The sequence below is a fragment of the Macadamia integrifolia genome, chromosome 1 (assembly GCF_013358625.1).
Source record: "Macadamia integrifolia cultivar HAES 741 chromosome 1, SCU_Mint_v3, whole genome shotgun sequence".
In the NCBI taxonomy this organism is placed as follows: Eukaryota; Viridiplantae; Streptophyta; class Magnoliopsida; order Proteales; family Proteaceae; genus Macadamia; species Macadamia integrifolia.
The window spans coordinates 4,419,681-4,442,443 of NC_056557.1; the positions used below are offsets into that span (position 1 = coordinate 4,419,681).

Below are 22,763 nucleotides of genomic sequence, written 5' to 3' on the forward strand. Positions count from 1 at the left end.
AAAAAAAAAAAAAAAATCTTAAAATTACTTTTTTCTTTAATATGGTTTTTTTATTTTCCATTTATTTCCATGTAAAATGAAAGAAAAAAAATCATGCGAAAATGAAATCTTTTACTATTTTTTATAAAAAAATGCAAAAAAATAAAATAACAATAAATAAATACATAAATGACGGTAACAAATTTGTAACATATCAATTGCATAGAAAATGATGTGTAAAAAATAATCAAAATATTACTTGAAGTCCTTTCCATGGAAAAAAAAAAAAAAAAAAAGAGCTTGAAGCCGTGGACTCTTGAAGTGTTCATTTGTTTAATGGGAAAAAAGGATAGTGATATGTTATACAAACAACGAGCCAACCTATATACAGTTGGACCATTTCCACTTAGACACACACTGATGCTAACTACTGATGATTCATACTTTGATTTTTCCCAACCAAAGACTAATAGCGAACTAATTAATGACCCAAGTGTCCATCTAGATTGATGGTTATATCTATTGAGTATTGACCACTTCATAAGCTAAGTTTTTCAAACAAAAAAAAAAAATCTTAAAGTTAGACATAAGACTAATTTTTACAAATTTTATTTTGATTTATAAGAAAAAGGGCTAAAGAACACCTACATCATGGATGCTCTTTATTTTATGAGGGCAAATCTGGCCTCGACTGGTTTGACCTTTATATTAATACTTCTATTAGTAATATATTAGATAAAGGACTATGCTCGTGAGTGTAAGCGTTGGACCTAGACACAAAGGGAGGAAAATGACTGCTTCACCCCTCACGAAAGGTGAAAACGTCCACCTTGTTGATGTTTCAAGGTGCACTCCCATTGACACCTATACTGGTGCAAGAGCCATGCTCCCGAATAGAAAATTACAACCTTATCTCAACTTATTAGGGTCAACTACATTGATCCAATAAAAAATTAATAAAAAAAAGATGAAAAATGAGAGTTAGAGGAAAGAGGTAACAACCCAACAAGTCTAGAGATCTCAACTAAGTGGGATCAACTACATGGATCCTAGCCCTCCAATAGACTCTATCCAAAGTCACACTTGGGACATGACCTAGACTCCCGAATAGAGAACTCTTCCCCGTAATATATATGACCAAGAATCATAAAATAAAATAAGGCTTCAAATTAGATCTTTCCTAATACAAATACATAGTTTTTCTCCAAAAGGAAAAAAAGTAATACTCGTATTGATGACAATTTTTTTTTTCCTTTGCAATAAATAATTCACATATGTTGATGGCATGAATATATCTCATTAGACGTTAAAAAGAAAATATGTGTCAATATTGAATTGGGCATTTATGTGTCCTGGCAGGTCCAAGCTCCAACCTAAGTATAATGGGTCTTGTTAGGAAGACATGGGCTAGCCCAACCAGCCTGATATGCATCACTAGACCTGATGGCTTTGTTTACTTGCAAGGTAATTAACGAGGAACAAAATATTTGTATATCCTATAAATTATATTTCACTTCTTAAGAAAATATTTGTATTTTCCTTGCAATCAAACGAAGTTAATAGAAAATTCAGTTATATAGAGAAGAACGGTGGTGACACAGGATTAAAGCTAAACATATATTTTCTTTTGTGGATTTTAATTGACGTAATTAGGTATGAGCCAAGCAGTCCCATCAGGTTACCTGACAAATTGAGATTAGAGCATTGGTTTTCAATGTTGAGCTTTCTTGTTGGCTTCTTTAGTAGCAAGGGAAATTGAATGGAAGATAGTGAAAGTTTCAAAACCTAGAAAATAAAAATTTTGAATTATCACCTTACTTGATTATTATATTGATTTCAAATCATTCTATATTTGATTACTAAATTTTAGTTTCCATCTAAATCCCTTAGATTTGAAAAGTAAAATAAAAATACATCTAAAAATATCATTATTAGATATAGTAAAAATTTTAAAGGGTAAAGGATGCTCCATGGTCACGTCCTATACACCTAGACAGGTGGACGTGAAAAGGTCACCCTACCCCTTAACCAGCTTGTTGTTCAATGCATCTACCTGTCATTTCATTGGCCTGTGCGCTGATGTAATAGCCACATGATTAGGGAGCGTTCTATTACTGAAAATATAAATAATTTATGGAAATGGTCTTTGTGGGACTGGAATTGGGATTCGGCTCCTATCCTTAGCGCATATCGCTCAGATTTTGCACATAGCTACTTGGGTGAGTGTCATGTGGTGAGGCGATGATCCAACGGTTCTTAGCATTTCGTTATCTGAGCCTTTATTAACGCCTCATTTTTTGAGCTTTTTTCAAACCATTCGATTATCGCATTGTCATGTATCACTCGTCCAGGTAACTATAGACCGACTTAGGTGATGGGAGGCAAGAGGAGGAGCCGGATCCCAAGAATTGATCAATGCACATCGGGCCAGGGATATATGCCCATGTGATACCAGCCATCCGATGCATTCTGAGCGCACTGGGCTCTAGGAATCGTCGAATCGACACCCAGATCGGGAGTTCTTCAAAGTTCAACCCTATTCACGAGTGTGGAGTTTTGGAATATTCTTTTCCTTGAAGAGCATCCGTCGTTCTAAACGAGACCCATACTCCAATCTACCAACTCCTCCCCGTGCCCGAATTTCCACTTCAACTCAGCCCTCTCTCTTTCCTTCTTTTGCGGTGTTTCCATCTCTTTATTGGAGGCTATTTCAGTCTCCGCTTCAGCGCAGCAGAGTGAGAAGGCGCACCACGAGTTGCGTCAAATGGCGGCCGTTTCCTTCACTGCTATGGTACGTACCTTATCTTTCGTTTTCTTCTCTCTTTTAGATCTAGTTTTTGGTGTTGTCCTCGCATTGGCTGATTACGGGTGTCTTTTACATGTAGCAGGCGAACATGGGTTCCACCATTTCCAGTTCAGCAGCTTCAGCTCCACGAAGCATCTCACAGTTGAAGGTTACCCGACCCTGCTGTAATGCTTCTAAACTGAGAAAATGGTCGGCGCCATCGCTTTTCTTCTCCAGCTCTTTCCGTCTCGGTCCTCTTACTTCTTCCTCATCGTCGTCGTTATTTCCTTCTTGTCAGAGAAGAACTGGTTTTGTTAGTTCTATTCGTGCCGCAGCTCAGGTCTGTCCATTTCTCGCCAGGATTTTGAAACACATGTATTTGCGGCTTTTTTTTTTGTACTTTTCCTACGTAGCATTTTGTTATTTGTATTATGCAACTTCAGAGCTGTTTCAATCCTCTACTGGTGAAATTGTTCTTGTTTGTATGGATTTGGGTTTTTGTTAGTCATCATAATCAGCGTTTTGAGAGTTCGATCTACTTATGGTATTTCAGGATGTGGGATTGGAATCTAAAGTCACCCATAAAGTATATTTTGATATAAGCATTGGGAATCCTGAGGGTAAACTTGCTGGGAGGATCGTGATAGGGTTGTTCGGTGACGATGTTCCCCAAACGGTTGAGAACTTCCGTGCTCTGTGTACCGGTAAAGTTTTTCGATTTTGATTGGCAATTTTAATTGTTTAAATTTTCGTTCTTTCTCTATTTCTTTCCCCCCTGCATGTTCTTGAAGCGTATTGAATGAGTTCTTAAATGCAATTTGTAATTATTTCAACTTGATTCCATCTTGCTCAGGAGAGAAGGGCTTTGGGTACAAAGGTTCCACGTTCCATCGTGTAATCAAGGATTTCATGATTCAAGGAGGAGATTTCGATAAAGGAAATGTACGTGCTCTTCTCAATTTGTTTTCTTTTCAAGTTGTACCATTAACACGACGATTGGCAATTTTATCTTGATAGTATGTGGAAAAATAATGATCGAATGGGTGGAACTCTGTTGCAGTTTGGACGATTTGCTTCTTTTCAATGTTTTATATCATTTGAAATTCCAATAGTCAGGATTGATCATAGACTCCAACAATTGGCAGTTATGATGGTGTAACAATCTTCAAGGTCCAACTTTGTAAAACACTAGTTCCAACACTGACCAAATGGTCACAGATAAATTTTTTGGGTCAGCTAGGTCACCTTCCAACTCAGCATTGTAGATTGCGAGGAGGAAGAACTTCGATTGCAAATGAGACCCTACGCTTAGCCCGCCTCATTCCACACTTGCAAAAAACAGAAACAGATCCCTTTCTCCAAAATGGATCCAATCCTCACATGAGTACAACATTGAGAATTATTAGGCCTTTATAACCTAGGGTTAAGGTTTACACAAATATGAACACGGTTAACTCAAACCCAGCTCTAATAGGGAGATGAGCTCCACATAGTCCCTGACTAAGATTATCCAGATTTAGTTGGCCTCAGTTGGCGAGAGACTGAAATCTAAAAGCAAAAATAGTTCCCACCGTCAGTATACTGGAACTAGAGCTTTAAACGCAAAGGATTTAAAGTCTCAAGGACTTCATCTACATGTACCCACTTTACACTATAAAAACTATAGTTGTTCAAGGGGGAACAATTGACAATCAAAGTGCTATTGCAAATAAACCTTTGAGCCATAGAACCAAGTGTCCTAAACCAACTCCAGCAAATATCTAAACTAATTTTTATAATGTGTAGATAACTTGTCAAGTTTAATTGGCTTTGACATAGAGAGACTGGTTGGAACTCAAAAGCAGAGCTCCCTCCCCACCACATTACAAAGAGCATCCCAGGTACGGGGTGCTTTTCCTATGCACATTCACAGAAGTGTTTTTCCATCAATTATTCAACCAGGAGCCAAATCTTCCCTTGCTATCTTTTTTGTTGTAATGTTTAACTGTTTCCATGTTTCTATTCATGGATTTGCTAAATTCTCCCTTCATGTATTCTTGATTTAGCATAACTTATTTTGATACTTCTGGCTTGTTTGATTAAATCATTCAACCGGCTTTATCACAGTTTGTAAAATATTCAAATTTGGCTGCCATGGGTTGGTTACATAAATATTCCAAAAGCCTATCTGTTTCATCTGCTTGTGTAATTTGTATGGGCCAATATCCTCTTCAATCTCTTCCAATATTTGTCATGTTGGGAAAAATGATCAGTTTTGGGATTTGGAGTAACTTTTGGTGGTCATGTTTAATTGTCAATTTGTTTCTTTTTTCACTTGCTAAAGCCACCCTTCATGTATTTTGACTTGGCATAACTTGTTTTGATACTTAGGGATTGGAAAGAATTCCTCATACTTTTAGTTTTTCATTGTCAATATGCCAAATTTTCATGAGCTTAAGAAACATGTTTCTCTTATTCAACATGCCAAGAAAGTAAATGAAAAGTTTTAAAAAGATAAGTTATATAAAAAAATATTCAATTTTCATGATCTTATCTAAATTGTTGGTTCAAGTGAGAAAAATAAGTTTCCATAACATTTATTGTAACTGTTCATCCCTAAATACTTGTTCTTAAGTAGCTGAAATAGGATACTGTCTTTTTAATATAAATAAAAGCAATATATATTGCAATAATCAAGAAACATAAACTTTTTTTAAACAATATTCTTGATCTGGCAGCACAATGGCTTATTATTTTCAATTAGTATACTGGGTAATATGACATAAAGTCTTTAATGAGTTGTGGAAGATGGGAGGGATAAAGTCTAACCTACATAAACCATAAACAAACAAGATGGAGCTAAAATAAGAATTTTTGCAAAGCCAATGAATCATCACTTAATCATTCTTCTTCTTTCTTTTGTTCATCTATCTATGCTTTTTGTGTGCAATGTATATATATATATATATACATATTTTAAGTTCCGCCATCTTTAATAAATGTTTGTGTGCCTACTTTAATCTCTCTTTTTCAAAATTTAGGACACAGCTTGGATTCTGATAAAATATTTTAATATGTTTACCATCCATGAGGCTTCGGGGAAGAGAAGGAATTGATTTGGATTCCTTTTCTTGCTATTCAGATATCCAAGACATCAATATCCGATGCTGCTTTTTTTTTTTTTTTGGGTATCTTTTCTTTTTGGTTAACATAGCTAGAGATAGTTTAGATTCGAATATATTCGTATGTTGCAAAACGCAGACCCCATTTTCTTTTTTTGATGAATGCGAAAGGCAGATCTTTGTTGTTAATGATTCTTTTTAACTGGACCATTCCAACAATGTGATTGAACTTTTGAATTAGAGTATGGTTAGTCAGAAATGGTTGTACATTTAGTTCAGTTTAGAAACATTTGCTGCAACCAACTGACTGACAACCTGAGAGCAGGGGTAGCCATGGAGCCTATGCTGCATCGTGTAGACCTTTCTCAAGTTTTGTCTTGATAATCAAACTTCCCATGTGGGTGGATTGTCTCTTATCCTGAGTGTGTTGCCCTTGATTTTTTGAGTCCAGAGACATTTGATCCTTTTCTTTCTTTCTTTTTTTTTTTTTTGGGGGGGGGGGTGGGGTTACTGTACCCTGGAGATAGTTAACCCTGAGATCAGGCAAGACTGTGCTAAAGATATGTATATATATATATATATATATATTACTGACATGAGTCACATGACCATAGACAGAGTTGTGTAGCCTACCCCATTTAGTTGGATAAAGCTTTGTAGAGTTTGTCGAGTTCTCTGAATTTTCTGCCAGAACGGGAGCACGCCATATTGCTGATGATGCAACAACAAATTTGATGGAACAACTTTTTAAAATATGGGTAACATATTCAAGCATTAGCTTCTATTCTAAATCTGCCTATTAAACCCATCTTGGTCAATGTGTGTGACAGTGAAAGAGTTTGATGAGATGAAATTCATGGAGGGGTTACATCACTAAATTTCCTTCTTAATTGTTTGTTTCATTCCAAAACAAAAATTTTAAATGCATGATTGACTCGCGGTCCAATCCTGAGTTTACTCAAATTTGGTCTGGTTTAGAAGGAAAAGAAGTGAATTGGGTGGGTTCAGAATTTATACGCCGCTTCCCACCTCCCCCCTGCCCCCCCCCCCCCCCCAAAAAAAAAAATCCATAGGGTCTGCGGCAACTTTTGGGCGTGAACTTGATGATCAGAACATATTAAGAGCACATCAGGGCCCAGAAAGTCATGAACCAGAGTTTGTATTCTTCTATGTTTAGGATGGTTCGACCTTTAGCTAGGGCTGCCCCAAAGGTAAAACAATAACTCATGACAGGCTTTATGTAGCACTTTCTTACAGTTTATTCAGTTGTCAAAGGCATAGGGTGAGAAGACCCTGTGGCAGTTAGCTGGCTCATGTAGCTGTACCATGAAATTTAGCTTTACAGAAAACAAGGTTCCCAGAGCTTACCCTGCTGTGCCATCACGGTGTAATGACAGTCAAGTTAGGATTTCCCCATTGAAGTTGTGAATGACAAGGATTCCATGGTTCGTGTTAGGTGGCTGCAAGCCACATGCCATTACACAATCAGTCCTTAGTTCTCCCATGTTTATGCTCGCAAGTGACAAGGATGAAAACGTGCTTAGCGCATATAGTGTACCGTAGTACTGAATAAAATGATGCTAGACCTGAAAAGAGAAGCCTGGGCCCTGGGTGACCATCTTTTCTTGTTTTTGCCTAAAGCAAATTTCTGACACCTGACCTTTGCTGTGTCTTCTATTGAAAAAGACTAGGGATGTCAAAACCTAGCCCGAACCGATAAAACCGACCGAAACCGACCAATAAAACCCAAATCGAACCAAACCGATCCTTATTGGATTGGTTTTGGATTGAGGTATGTTGGGACCGACTGAAAATCGATCCAAACCTAACCAACCAATAACCAAACCGAAACCAAACCGAATGAAACGGATAAAAAAAAAATGATTATGAGATTATAAATTGGTGAATTGACCATCCATTTTTTACAATATTAGTGAGAAAAAAATTTTATTCTAAGGGGAATTGTTACAAATCATTGAATATTAGGTTATAAATAGAGAAATTGATTTGTAAAATGTAATAATGCTTCCATTGATTTCTTTGTTCACTATAGAAAACTAGTTGGATGGTTAAATGAATGATTGGATAATAGGGTTCATTTTGTGATTTCAATATTAGTTATCTTCTTAGTAATTTGTTATCCATTGGTTTCAATATTAGTTATCTTTCCCTTACAATGATAAATCATGAGTTAATCATAAATTTAAAGTGTTTTTTTGATAAAATCTTATCACTATAAGTTATGAATGTAAGATTCATTATGGTTCAAGCCCAATAATAAACCGATCTAAACCAGTATTAACCAGATATTGAAAAACCGAAACTGACTGAAAATCGAAGTTCCTTAATGGATTGATTTTGGTCTCCCTCATTCCTAGGCCGAAACCAAACCGAACCGTCCAATTGACACCTCTAAAAAAGACAGAGGAAGGTTTCCTCTTAAATAGGATCATGCTGGTTGTCTTGAATTCTAGGTTGTTCTTCGTTTCAGAACTGGTTCATCATCTTCATGAATCATGATGCCACTTGTTCACTGAAGTTTTGGAGTCATGAGGATTCCATGGTCTCCATTGGGTTATTCTCACCTAAGATCTTTTATTTTCCTTGAAGTTATGTATTTCCTTTTCCTGATGGCACTGGAAAGTACTTCTCACATCCATTCTGGGGTCAAATGGCTTACTGATTTTATCACTTCCAATATTGGATGTTGATTTTAGGATTCTTATGCTTTATTGTGTAGTTTCTTTAGTATGCTCCAATGAAATCCTCATTCTAGTGTAACGCCTCATGGGGTGGGGAATCTCCATTCTGTTTACTGCAAATGGAGGGAAAGATATCCATGATATTGAATTTTAATTGTTATTTGGGTTGGTGTGTGGGTGTCTTATCCATAGGCCATAAATGCCCAAGGTGGACAGGTGAAGGTTTTATCCCAGTTCAGGGAGCGTTGTTTGTCATCTGAATTTACTACCAGATTCCACTGGGACCTTTATGTTGAGTGTTGAAAGTACTGATATTCCTTTTTGGATACAGATTGGTTCTCCCTTGATTGGACTTTGATCCTACCTGATATTCCAAGGATAATCTTGATGCTATTGACAGAGGTGCCATTTTTTAAGACATGGGTCGGACATGAGTACCGAGCTCTCACTTTTTTAAATCAATAGTTACAGTAATATGTGTCAAAAATAATTTTGCATAAATTGTGTTAAAAATAATCTTGGAAAAATTGTTTATGAATTTATATTGTTTTGTTTCTGGTGGTTTTAATGCAATTAGTTTCCTAAGGTCAAACACCTATGCACTTGGTTTGTGTTTTTTAACCTAGCGCACATCTATATCCAGGGTGTATTCTATTGAATGTTTTTGCCCTGTCTATTTGTTGAATTACATGGTTATCAGCTTCATTGTAAGTTTGGTTTGCATCTGGGTTTGAGCTACTTTGTATCTCTCTCTACTAATCCTCAAGAATTGTGTTTTCTTGCAGGGAACTAGAGGCAAAAGTATCTATGGTCGGACATTCAAAGATGAGAACTTTAAGTGTAAGTTGATTGGAGTCCCCACTATGTACTATATAAACACAACATCAGTTCGTGTGGTATCTATGCAGCAAATTGGTTCTCAGTAGTCCATAGATGATTTTCTAGGTGAAACATTAGCTATTTTGGATGATGAAAAGCATTTGAGAGCACCTCCAGGAGTCCTAACTGGAATCTATAGGTTGATTTCTAGCAACCTTGTGATCATATGAATTTCTGAATTCTGGACTAGGCAATCCATGTCTCTTGATAGGACCCATTCACTGTATTCTTCATCATCTTCCAAGTAGATTTTATTTGCCTCCTCTTTTTCTTCCTATGGTAATTCAAAAGAAATGTAGATAGATCTACTCATGTTTCAGACAGAAACATACCTAATTCTTAACCTTGGAAATTTTTGCAGTATCTCATGGTGGACCTGGAGTTCTCAGTATGGCAAATGCAGGGCCAAACACCAATGGGAGTCAATTTTTCATTTGCACTGTCAAGGTAACTGATTCTGCCCTACTAATACAATTTCTTCTTGGCACGCAAAGAGGTCCTCAGTAATAAAAGGGTCTGTATGTGGTGCTGACTAGTTCTACTTTGATATGTTTGTAAATTGGGTGTGATGCAGACACCATGGCTGGATCAGAGGCATGTTGTGTTTGGGCATGTTTTGGAAGGCATGGACATTGTGAAGTTGATTGAGTCACAAGAGACTGACAGAGGGGATCGTCCGAGAAAGAAGGTGGTGATTAGTGAATGCGGTGAACTTCCCATGGTTTGAGATATATCTCATACTTCCTGTCACAAAGGGTCTCTTGATCTTAATAACCCTGAGTTTTGGTTTTGTTATATTCTGAATGCGGATACATAGAAACCACAGCATGATTAGGATGAGAATGCATTTCTTCTTCTCATTTTTGCCTTGATGACTAGGATGAGAATACCTGCATTGGTTTTCGTTTTACCCTTCTTTGGGGGTGGAGAGATAAGGTTGCATTAATATCTGAGCTTTCATTGTAGCTGTGCAACTGATTCTATGAAGTTTTCTCTTGCTGTCCGGTTGACTAAAATGGGGTAGTGAAGGCAGAAATGGTTGGTTAACTGATTTCTTCTTTTTTTCGCGTTAAGGGTATGTCACTTACACCCCCCACCCCCCAAAATTAAAAAAAAAAATGAAAAAAAAGAAGGGGGGGGGGGGGGGGGGGGGGGGGGGGGGGAAGAAGGCAAGGTTATCTCACTTTTGATATATTATGTTTGGGCAAAAGGTTGTCTGCACGAACATGCACACATTCCTCAAATGGAGTTGAGGGGGGGTGCATGTTCTTGCATGCACCCTTCCCCTTATGTTTTTTCTCTTTTTCACATTTTCAACTTCGCTTATTGCACTACCTCTGGTGGAATGGATATGGTCTTCTGCTGTTGCCTCGGAGGAGGGGAACACCACCGGACCGCCCTGCCATCTCCCCCAATGGCCGGCTGCTGCCTGGTCGAGGGCTGGGTGCTGCAGTACATTGGTAGGATAAGGGGGGGAAAAAAAATCAAATATAGAGAAAAAGGTATTCAAACATAAAATTTATGAAACAAGGTATACATGACAATATTTATCAAACACGAGATATCCCAAACATAAAAAATGAAACCTAAGGTAAACAGGTGTAGATTTTCTAATTGTAATTTACCTTTTTTACAGTTTTGGGTGATGCATTTTCTATTGGTAGATCATTACGACATATTACTTGCTAAAAAAATGAGGGAGAATGTATCCCATAACGCCAGTGTGGGGGGAGATCTCTTACGCAACATTAATGGTGAAGAGCTGGTATAATCTATTGGGGTCTGTTAGTGATGTGGCCTCCTTATGTCAAAGACCAGGTCAAAGAGACCTCAACAAAATAGAGATTTTAGGGGAGGGGTGATTCGACGTCGTTGAATTGAGCCGTTATAGTCTCCATTAACTGTTTTATTGACTCCTATATATTCTAGAGTATGAAGCTGAAATATTTATCTAAAAACACACATGTATGAGTAGCCCTAAAGTTGCCCAACTTCTGAATTTGTATTATGACATTATTTTTCTCTTTTTGTACTCTTAATTTGAAATCAGGATATTCATTAAGGAGATTTTCATTGTTCATACACTCTCAAGAAGCCGATCTGGGCCCTTAGGATTATAGGAGAGAGAAAAAAAAATTTCATGTGAGAGGATAGTACAACGTTGGTGTCATCATGGGGAATTTTTTCTTAAAATTGATAGAGAAAAAAAGCTAAGCAATAAAAAAAGATTCCGATGTTGGGAATGGGATTGGTGCAATTAGATGCGCAACACGTCTTGCATGTTGAGAGGGATCTCTCTCGTCGATGGTAACTCACTGTATAGGGAGTTGGATGAAAGGTTCGTAAACTCGGCTCTTAGATCGGGGTTGGGATCGGTCTTGATTGATATTGATTGGATCGCCTTAGATCGGGCTGGATCCAATCCGGGCAATTCTGTGGATACGGATGGGAACTCCACGGCCAGAGGTTTTTATTCCAAATGGACCATGTTCATGGTTGGATGGGATATAAATCTTGAGTCTAAAGACATGTTTCGTTCATTTAGAATATAAAGGGTGAGGAGTAATTATTCAACTTATGTGATCTATTGAATTAATCTAAAATGATTATTTTTTGCCGACTCATGAGTCTTTTTGAATATTTTAGACACTTTGTATAACATTTTCTTTTATACGTATAAGACTCTCATTGGGGTTATATAGGTACGCAATTAATTATTCAAGGGTTGGGAGGTCCTCAAGCACACATTCCAATACATTGGCATGTATCATCAGGTCTTCTCAACTGTTGAATTACTATTTGAACGCCCAATTAATTGGAGAGAATCTTTTTCCCATAAAGAGATCTCACAAGGGCTTAGAACCCACGAGAGTCATATTGAGTCAAAAGGTTGGAGGGTTTGAGAGTGCCAACTGCAGAGCTACCTACCACTGAGCTAGAAGCTCATCCTATTATATGGCGAAAAATGAGTTGAGATAAAGTCATCTAGTATTGAATGATCTAGTCTTGTGAGGATCAACTAGTGTTTGTTGACTTGTCACTCACAACTAACATGTGGAAATTTTTTTCTTTTATTTTTTCTTTTTTCCAAAAAAGTGACTAATTATTGTGTGAGATTAAATACATTAACATTTTTTTTTTCTTTTTCACAATAGAAGATTGATATATCATCACATAGGGAGAAGAAAAAGATATACACAAAAACATTCACAATATACTCTGCTCTCAAAAAACATTATCTCTTATCATATATAATTAAGGAAAAATTACTTGATTACCCATTTATGGGTTTCCTTTTACAAAATTATTCACCAAAAGTTTCAATTAACAAAAATACCTAAAATTAGGTTTTCCTCTACAAAATTACCCACTTAAAGTTTAAGTTAACAAAAATACCCAAAATTGAGTTTGGATTTACAAAACTACCCACACAAAGTTTCAGTAATAAAAAATACATGATTATATGTGGAATATGAAGACTCACTATTTTAGGTAGTTTTGTAAACCTAAACCTGATTTTGAATATTTTTGTTAACTGAAACTTTAGGTGGATAGTTTTGTAAACCCAAATCTAATTTTGGGTATTTTTGTTAATCAAAACTTTTTATGATTAATTTTATAAAGAAAAACCCAAAAGTGGGTAGTCATGTAATTTTTCCTATAATTAATTTCTTATGATAGTAGGGCTGATAGAATGTGTAACGTAGCTGTGGCGTTCACTCCACTTTTAACAGTCCAATTCCACTGTGGAATAGCGAGACGCCGCTTCGCATCGCTTGAACTCTTGAAGTGCCTCTTGAGTCCCAGAGTAGTAAAACCTGCCTAAACCTTGGGTGGTGTGACTCGTTCACTTTTTTTTTTATTCCATTCTCTGTTCTGGTGCTTGACCTCTCGCCATTCTTAAGAGTCGTTTTATCTCAAATATGTTATTTAAAAATAAAGTTTTTTTTTATGAAGAAAAGGACCGCATGGACCCGCAAAGAAAAAGAGAGGAGGAAGGAAAAAGGCACTAGGGAAAGAGACAAAGAGGAGAGACAAATGTGATTGAGAAACAAAAACGAAAGTGTTTCCTAGCCAATTAATCCAATCCACAACTTTTTCAGTTAATATGGGAGCCTAATCCCTCATTCTTTATGGAATCTTTCACCTTAAAACAAGGTTTAAGGGATTGAGTTCTATTAGAGAAATTGATATTCAGCTATAACCATTGCGTGAAAAAAAAAAAATGATTTGATTCTAGAGTGAAGCTGTTAAGAAAGGATTACTTGTTATCAAAACAGATATTTTGTTCAAAGATCATTCAAGGGTTGGAATGAGTTGGACATATATCTATTAGAACAAACATCAAGAAAAATATGAAAATAAACAAACAATAGATCCGCACAATATAGAGATTTAATGAGATTTATACACCGGTGTGGTGTGCTATATCCTTAGGCGAAGAAGAAGATGTTTCACTATGCAGAAGAGAGATTACACCCAAGCAGCGAGAAAACTCGCCCTGAAATCTTAGCTCGAAAAACTTACAAATTACAATGACTTGCTCAACAAGACGATAGTACATTATATACTCCAAATCACGGGTCAACCCATCAATGTTGGGCTCCGGGCTTGGACCTATTGACCCAATCACTCTGCTTCTATTACAGATATCAGAAAACTTCCCATTTGGGTCGCCACCAAAATATGTCGAAGCAGGTCAATCTTCAAAACGGGTCAAAAATTCGAGAGAAATTTAACAATATCCTACCACCTACCAACACTTAGGGATGCGTGTTCAATTCCTCCAGCCTATTGGATGATTCGTTGGAGGGTTGCTGGTGTTGGGGAGGATCTTTTTCTCCTAAAGCATCCCCACTAACGTCAAAATCAATGGAAGTTGGCCTCGTCGATCCCAAAGCTGAACTACAATAACATGAGATAAGGAAAGTCTATCCATTCATTTTCCTGAAATGAAAGAAATCTACTCCTAAATTGAAGACAATATTCTTTCAACCTAGTCATATTGGGGTTGACCCCACATCCCTTAAGGGATTTGATGTGGATTGATATGGTCTTGAATTTTCTCACTTTCGAAGTCGATCTATGGGATTGAGTTCTCCCAAAGTTCATATTATTTTCTTATACTACTCCTATGTGTCTATCTATCTCCACTTCTATAAAATAATCTCTTTATTTTCTATGGACTGTTACACTCCCGGAGGAGAAACAATCACACTAACAAATTAATTTTTTTTTTTTTGGGATAGAATCTACCTTGACTTTTTAAAAGGATCGAGATAAGTATACTACAAATGGGGATTAAAGGAAAATACAAAAGGATAAACAACAGTTTATGATATCAGCCAGGAAGCTCAATTTGGAGAGAACCAAAAGGAAAGAACCAATTGGACAATTTTCTAACATTGGATGTCCAATTCTACATTTAAAACTAAAAATCATTAGAGGTCCAATTTGGATAAATAGACCAAAGTATTATTATGATGACTTGGAAGGTTCAACATCATGTCGGTCCTTAAAAACATGAATATCATGTTATAAATAGTAAGAGGGAAGGTTTTCTGAGCAAGCCGCATATTGAGCACACTAATGAATAAACATGAAATGATTCTGAAGCTTGAACATAAAGGGATAGACAAGTAATTTCATGTGAAAAGGAGAGAGCGATGAAATTGTTCTGCCTTAGCCTCCAGCCTTGTAGTTGCCGTGTCGCCCTTAAAGACAAGAAGGGTGAACTTTTCATTCTCCTATCCACTTGAATCACGCTATCACAATCCTAGATTAAGTGATGAGATCTTTACCATTATCAGTCAGTGTCATAGTATCAATGCTTTTTGTAAATATCCATCTCAAAAGTTCGAACTTAAGGGTGGAGAGATACTTAATCATGAGAGAGGATAGAAGACCTCAAGAATAATCGATGTGAGACCATTCTCCTAACCATTGTTGTCACGATGTCTAAGCAACCCAAGGCAATGGAGGAAACCTAAATGCAAGGGGTCCAACTAGGTGATCAAGACGTCCAAGGTGCTTGGACGCCTAGGCTATACCATGCTTCCAACACCTTCCACAAGTTGATTACTTAAATAAGGCCCTCATCTTTGTATTAAAGTTTTTCCTTTACAAAGTCAAACAGAAAGAGCACTGGACTCAAGTCTACTTTTAATTGCAAGACAGCAAGAGGAAAACTATAAGTTTACATGGAAAACCCACCACCCCAATATATCCACTATTGAGATTTCAAAATCATCTTTTGGTCCCTAGCTATAAATCATTGGACATTATAGGTGGTAAGTTAGATTCAGATTGATCCATCTGTAAGGCTTAGTTTGGTTGTCAAGAAATGAATAGAAAAAAAAATTGGGGTCTCTGTCACATCTGATTTGAACAATTGGAACTCTTTTTAGTCTGAACATGGAGATAGGAACCAAAAAGGTTGAAGATGAGAAGAATGATTTGGAAACCACTTGGGTTGGGTCTTGGCAGAGGCTGCGGGCACCACAAGTCTCACACTCTCACTTGTCTCACCTCTGAAAGAGAGTGTTCCATACTTCCATGGATCTGAGATGATTATCTGTCCATTCATCACCCCACTTGCACCAATTCCGGTCATGCTCACGAGTCACCATATACCCACTGGACCAACGAGCTTTGAGCTTTGAGCTTTGATTTGTTCCTCTTCCTCCTTTAGTCCTCTTAGTCTCTGAGACTCCTGACCTGTCCTGTCGTCGGTGGCTCTGCTGACCGACCACACACTCACATGAGACCTCAGGAGTCAGGACTCAGGACCACAAAGCATAGATTCAGGAATGCTACTTTCAGCTGTGGCCCCCCCACCCACACTATAGCTCAATCAAGAAACAATGAAATGCAAAGAGAAAAATTTCTCTTTCCTCTTTTTTTTTTTTTGGGAGTGACTTCTTTTGGCTGACACTTGTTTGATGCTCATTGGTTGCTTACAGTGACAAAATGTCATTTCGTTCCTGGTATTATACTTACTTGGGATACCATTTGACTTGAATCAGATCCTCAAGGGACGTCCATGCTAAAAGAAAGTTCATAAAAAAGGTTATCGATTAAGATTGACCATCACAAACAAACCCAAACTTACATAAAAAAGTGTAATTACCCAGCTAAATTTGGTTCCTTCATGAAGTGCAGTTCAGTGAAGAATGAAGAATCAAGAGTAGAAATCTGAGCTTATGTGATTATCACAAGCCCATTGCCCCTCCTAAGAAAGCTTGAATAAATGGTAGCCAAGAATTTTTTTTTTTTTTTTTGGGGGGGAATGGGTGGGGGGTAGTGTTTCAAAGCTGAGAATTCTTGGAGTGAAAGACTTTCTTTTTGCAAATTCCAGTTTCATTCATAAGAACCTAAGATATCCTATCCTTTACATTTTGCAGGAGGAAACAAGGCAGCATATAGTACAGGTAAATTCACAAGGAGATGTCGACAAGTTGAATAGTAGCTTCAAGTGTCACTGCCAAGTGCTAATGTTGTTGTTGAAGAACCTGCTTGTTCAGGCTCTCTCACTACACCGACACACTGATCTACATACATTGGATGACAGTGCCTGGTTTATCTAATAATGCTTCTTCTATGAGCATGATTTTATTAAACCCAGGCTATAAAGGAATTTCTCTGATCTGGTTCGGAATAGAGTACTGAGAGAAAACCTCGCACTTCCCTGTGGAGGAGATTTTGAATATACATCATCTTCCACACTGAGTATTGTCTGGCCAATCTCGCCCCTAACTGCCTCAATGGTTTCACTCTTGACTTGATACCCAGATGCATCGGTCACATAGAACACATTCACAGCTTGGGATCCCCTGGTTGTGACCTCTGCCCGAGTCACTGAAAGCCCATTTTCCCTAAATATGCGGGTTACATCAGATAGAAGTCCAACCCGGTCTTCACCGCAGAGTTCGAGCTTTATTCCCTGGATTAGATTTGTAATACCAGAACATCAACATAGATCAGAAATTCTTCGACCAAAAGGGGTTAGAATTAACATAAGAAACATCAACAGAGTTTTACTGATGAAAAGTAGAATGCAAATAATCCTTATGTCCAATACCTCTGAAGTTCGCCTTTGAATAGCTGCCTCCAAGCAATGGATTAGCCGTTGCCTCTCTGCTTCTGAGTTGACAGGATACCCGTCCTTATGCCTGATATAATATTCCTATGAGATGAGGAACAAAATCAGTTATTAGACAAATAGAATGAAGAAAGAAATCTAAATTTTAAAGAACATGCCATTTATACAAGACTTGAGTTTGGTTAGAGAAGCCTTGAATATTTTCTTTTAAACTACATTAATTATCAACATTCAATAACCTAAATGGGTTAAAGATGAAATTCAGCATATGCCACTTTACTAATAAGTGATTGAAGAAAACCTGACAAGCCTCTGGTTCTTCAGCAATGACAGTAGCATGGAAGACCACATACTGCATATCTGTTAAAGTGCACACAGTATCAAAGAGTAGTTTAGGCCGGTCCCTGCACCTCAAGTTCACAACTGTGTACCCCTTCTCTACACAATTCTCCACCGTCACTAAGGGTTTGCTCTGCTCACAACTGTTGCCGGGCTTGACTTCATCCCTGTCGTAATCACGATCAGCATACATCATTTGATGAAGCCTCCTTTCAGTGTGAGTTCCACCCACAGAAACAACAGTATTGGCACTGCGCTTATCTCTATCACCCTTAAGCACATAAAGGAGAAGTTGTTTGATCTTAGCAAGAAGGTCCGGATTGTCGATTGGTGACCCAGTAGCTTCATCGGTGATGTAGACAACTGATGCCATCCGTGAATTGTGGGTCCAGACTTCGGCAGCCACAACATTACATTTAAGATCAGCTAGAACCGCAAAGATCTCCGATAGCAAGCCTGGTCGGTCTCTACCAGTCAATTCAATAGTTGTGTGTTCCATAGCTGCCTGGACACCCACAGACCTTCTCAAGGACCGAAAGCTCCGTGCTCTTGGTCCCAATGACTGTGAAATGTTGAATGGTAACCATCAGAAAAACTCAGAATTCAGCAGGATTCACACAAAGCAAAGCATTCTGCTGCAACTAGGTGACAACAACTAATGCTTATATGTTTTATCTATTTTTTGGAAAAGGGTGAAGGGGTTGGTGGGGAGGGGAGAAGGGGGTGAGGGGTGAGGGGTGAGGGGAGAGGGAGTAAGCCATTAACCCGTTCCCGAGAGGACCACAAGTGAAATTGAAGACCCCAAGAACAAGCTTTCCACTTTTTTCTCCAGCAAGTAAGGATTACTAGAAACAAGGGCTTCCATGGGATGAAAGGAGGATGGATAGCATGGTATCAAACAGTTAGAAGGCAGACCCATCGGCAACTAGGGTAATTCCTCAAGCTACTGTAGGATTAGTATCAGAGGGTACTGTGCTATTGATAATTTTCTGGTAGGAAAAAAAAATAACGAAGTGGAATTTCCTAGCTACCCAGATCTCTGTGTTTCTGTCTAGCCTGAGAACCCAATCCCCTAATTAAGACAACTCACATATTATTAAAGAAGAGACTGGTTTTCAGGGATCTACCTGTTCAATGCGGTTAATAACATCACCATCTGAAAGCTTATTTCCAAATTGATCTACGACATGGAATACTACAAGAAACAGACGATACGAGATTATATTACAAATCAAAGTAAAAACAGAGTAGAAAGAAAGGGAGAGTGATTTGCAACAGAGAAAGGAGGGAAGAAAAAAGAAAAAAAGGAAGCTCACCATCCATAAACCATTCTCCGTCTGAAGAAATGTAAGCCCTGTTGATGGTCAAACCCAAATCAGCCAGAGCCTGCACAACCTCTAACAAGCTTCCATGCTTATTGGCACTGTCCACCTGAGAAAAAAAAAATTCTTCTGTTAATTGAAAAGAGTTTCAAGATTAAAGAAGAGGGCTGGAAATAAAATCGTTGATTATCACAAGAAATCAATGAACAGATCATCCAAGAACAAAAACAAATTGGAGGGAGATGGGTTTAAAATCTACATACCTTAATCAAAGTTGCTTTGGAGCTTGAAGCATTATCAACAGTGACCCTGCAAATTCCACATCAAGCAAGAACAAGGAACAAAAACAAAAACGTTAAAAAATGGTATCTGATTGTTTAAAATCATGACAACAGTAACAAGAACAACCCACTTCAAAACAGATATCAGAACGCCTGAAGCATAAATAATCAGCCCAGCAGAAACTCAAGAAGAGAATTAAGAACACAAAAAGAAGTACCTTGGAGGGTTCATTCGAAAGACAAGCTTCTCAAATTCATTATCGACGTCAAGAGAAGAATACCAACAATCCATGATGTTACAGAAAACCAGAGCTAAAAACTGGTACTTGGGAGCAGGAGAAGAGAGGTTGAGAAGGGCCTATTACTAAGGAGCCAAGGATTTAAGGGAACTGTATGCTCTGTTTTAGAAATTCTTGAAATTTAGATAGAGGATACAGAGAGACATGAGATTGTGGCGTGTTTAGACTTAGATCTTAGAATCTTAGATCTTTAGAATCTTTGAAAAGAAAAATTTCTTTAAAGAATGTTAAAGAAAGAAAATGGGAGAAGTGAAAGCGCATGGGGACCTTCCGAGATTGTCGCTTCTTGTTGTGGGCGTGGGGACTGTGGGTGCGGACTGCGGAGTGGCCGTGGCACCAACTCTTTCTCCCACCCCTTCGATAGCGAACTAAAAGCAAATTAGAGAAGAGCCGTTGAAGATAATACCTCCGCAGCATAGTTTGATAGAGACTTACTCAGTTTGTTAAATTTTTAATTGTTAGTTTCCCTTCGCTAAGCCCTTCAACATATCAAACACGTGATGCTCTGTTTATCATTTAGAAAAAAAAAAAATTTGTGAGATGAGAACCTCTTGTTTTAGGGTTTTACTTCTGGCTGTCCAACGCCAACGCCAACGCCAACGCCAACCCCATGCCCCACAGATCCCCACAACCTTTCTTTTTCTGCTTCTGCCATACCCAGGAAGCCAGCTAAGCTTGGTTTAGAATTTAGCCAGTCAAGTGGGCTGGTGGGTTTTGGAAGGGGTGGGACAGCGGGATTTCTTATGACCCATCATTTAATATCAATTCCAGATTTTAGAGGATTCCTCCAAAGATTATGGGATCTCCTCCCCCATGTTTTTAAGTATCCGTATTGTATCGGTCATATTATTTTAGTATCAATTGTGATTGGTTATCTGTATCATTTCACGAGTAAAATAGCAAAAGAATGTACTTTTTTTGAAAAAGTAAGGCAAAAGTGACAATATGCACCAATCCAATCCAAATCGGTATCAATATTAGATTGGTTTCGGATCATTATTAGTTAATATGATAGTGATACCTATACCGATACCTAAATACATGCTCCTCCCAATATTTTTCTATGTATAGGTATTATGTCCATCACCCCCAATTGATAGTATTGTCAAAGCGGTGAAACCCAATACTGATATGACACCGATACAATAAAAAAAAATGGGGTTTTTGAAAGAAAATGATCCGAGAGTCACCATCGTATTGGATTCCATTACACGCCAAACCAAACCAAATCATCCATTCTCTCAAGTTAGTACTCGAAGGTCAAAGGAAACATTTTGCCTTTTTTTTTTTTTTTTTTTTATCTCGAATTAAATTGATTCTGATTGATTTGATATGTATTTATATTGGTATCCATATTGGTATTAGTATGACACCGGTATTGGTATTGATATTAGTATTAGCATCACTTAATATATACGGGTATCATCAAAGTGCTGAAGCCCAATACCAATATGACACCGATACAATGAAAATATGGGTTTTTTCAAAAGGAAAAAGATTCACATAGTGCCATTGTATGGATTTCATCACACATCAAAACAACAAAATGGGTCTTACACACACACTCTCTCCATTAAACCCCTTATTTATGATTTGTAACCCAAACCCTCCATTCGTCGAATTTAGTACTCAGGTGTCGGAGGAAACACTTACGCTTTTTCTAATCAAGAAAATCTTTTGATCTCAAATCAACCTAATGCTGATTGATTCGATTAATATATATCAATATCAGTATCAGCATCAATATCAGCTTAGACGGATACGGGCACGGATAACTGTCTAACTGGTACCTTTGCTCCCAAGTTGCAAAAGCAATAGTTACGACAGATTCTTAAGATTGTAACATTATTCACATTTAAAAACAAAAAAAAAAAAAAAAAAAAAAAAGGGAAAGAAAATGTTATAATACTAGGAATCTGTCGGCTGTTCTTTCCCTGTAGTGGGATGATTTTTGATATATTATGATCTAGGAATCAAAGTGAGAGACAATGTTTATAGTGTGAGTTGCATGATCAGATATGGATTTGAATTCCTTCCAAATCCTTTTTCCTATGGTTTCTGTTTCACCAAGTGGTAGAATACAAGAAAGCTTTGTGCAGTGCTTGTAGAATCATTCTTTTTGGAAAGTATTTTTTATTTTTATAATTGATTTTTTATTTTTTACAATAAATGGATACTTAATTACTTCAGTAGAATCATTCTTTTTGGGAAAGAATGTCTGAGTAGATTTAGAATCCAATGGATATAAAGTGATTTATGGGAATATCTACCTTCACTATAAAGTTTAGGAAAGAATCAATCTTCTTTGTCGATAGATTTTTTGTTCTTTGGAAATCAATCAGGGACCAATTGTACTTCCAGCAAAAGAAAATGTTCCTCCTCATTTAATACTTCGATGGTACTTACCCACTGACCCGGGTAGAATCCAACAAACCACAGTGGGTCATGGTTTGAGGCATCAATATCCGTAATGGGTGATCCATATTGGCATTGTATTAGTATCCCTATCCATTGACTCACTATGAAGGGTTTGCTGTGCTAGGTTGTATGGGCCCTGCACCAATGGGAGGCAATGAGGGATGTGTAGGGGCAAGATAGTCATTTTGTTCCACTATGTGTGGGCCTAGGGAAATGTTGTCTATCAGTTTTTTCCCTCCAATTTTCAGTTGGGAGAAAGAATGATGTCATGTTGCGTAGTATATGCTTGCACTTCCATGTGCCTATATCTCTCCTCCTCTCATGTGAAATGATACAACTGCCTCCTATTGTGGGGAAAAAAGGGGTGAGAGATAAACAGCGGGACACTAACGTACACTACACTGCCGGACAGGGAAAAAAGATTTTTTTTGTAAAGGAAAATCACACTCACTTATTATACACAAAAACTGACACTCTTTTTTTTTCCCTATTTATTATCCATATGAATTTCTTTGTATGACAAATTGACACCCATCATCAAAATAAATTCTCTCTCT

The 22,763-nt window shown here is 37.6% G+C and overlaps 2 protein-coding genes across 3 annotated transcripts; one reads left to right on the forward strand and one right to left on the reverse strand.

The window, feature by feature from the left end:
• Positions 1 to 2,578: 2,578 nt before the first annotated feature.
• Positions 2,579 to 10,462, forward strand: LOC122078437 (photosynthetic NDH subunit of lumenal location 5, chloroplastic-like). 2 transcript variants are annotated; one of them, XM_042644417.1, is made up of 7 exons: positions 2,579 to 2,770; positions 2,865 to 3,104; positions 3,318 to 3,468; positions 3,618 to 3,706; positions 9,353 to 9,407; positions 9,808 to 9,893; positions 10,021 to 10,462. In XM_042644417.1, the coding sequence occupies exons 1-7, from the start codon at positions 2,744 to 2,746 to the stop codon at positions 10,171 to 10,173; spliced, it is 801 nt and encodes a 266-aa protein (XP_042500351.1). In that variant the 5' UTR covers positions 2,579 to 2,743; the 3' UTR covers positions 10,174 to 10,462. The 2 variants fall into 2 exon arrangements, with proteins under 2 accessions (XP_042500351.1, XP_042500358.1); XM_042644424.1 differs by having other exon boundaries at positions 2,580 to 2,770; positions 2,868 to 3,104.
• Positions 10,463 to 16,787: 6,325 nt separating this feature from the next.
• On the reverse strand, positions 16,788 to 20,139 carry LOC122090797 (ACT domain-containing protein ACR4-like). The gene is made up of 7 exons (XM_042660549.1): positions 19,708 to 20,139; positions 19,472 to 19,517; positions 19,203 to 19,317; positions 19,014 to 19,081; positions 17,849 to 18,448; positions 17,527 to 17,631; positions 16,788 to 17,388 (listed from the first exon to the last, which is right to left on the reverse strand). The coding sequence occupies exons 1-7, from the start codon at positions 19,779 to 19,781 to the stop codon at positions 17,044 to 17,046; spliced, it is 1,353 nt and encodes a 450-aa protein (XP_042516483.1). The 5' UTR covers positions 19,782 to 20,139; the 3' UTR covers positions 16,788 to 17,043.
• Positions 20,140 to 22,763: the final 2,624 nt, after the last annotated feature.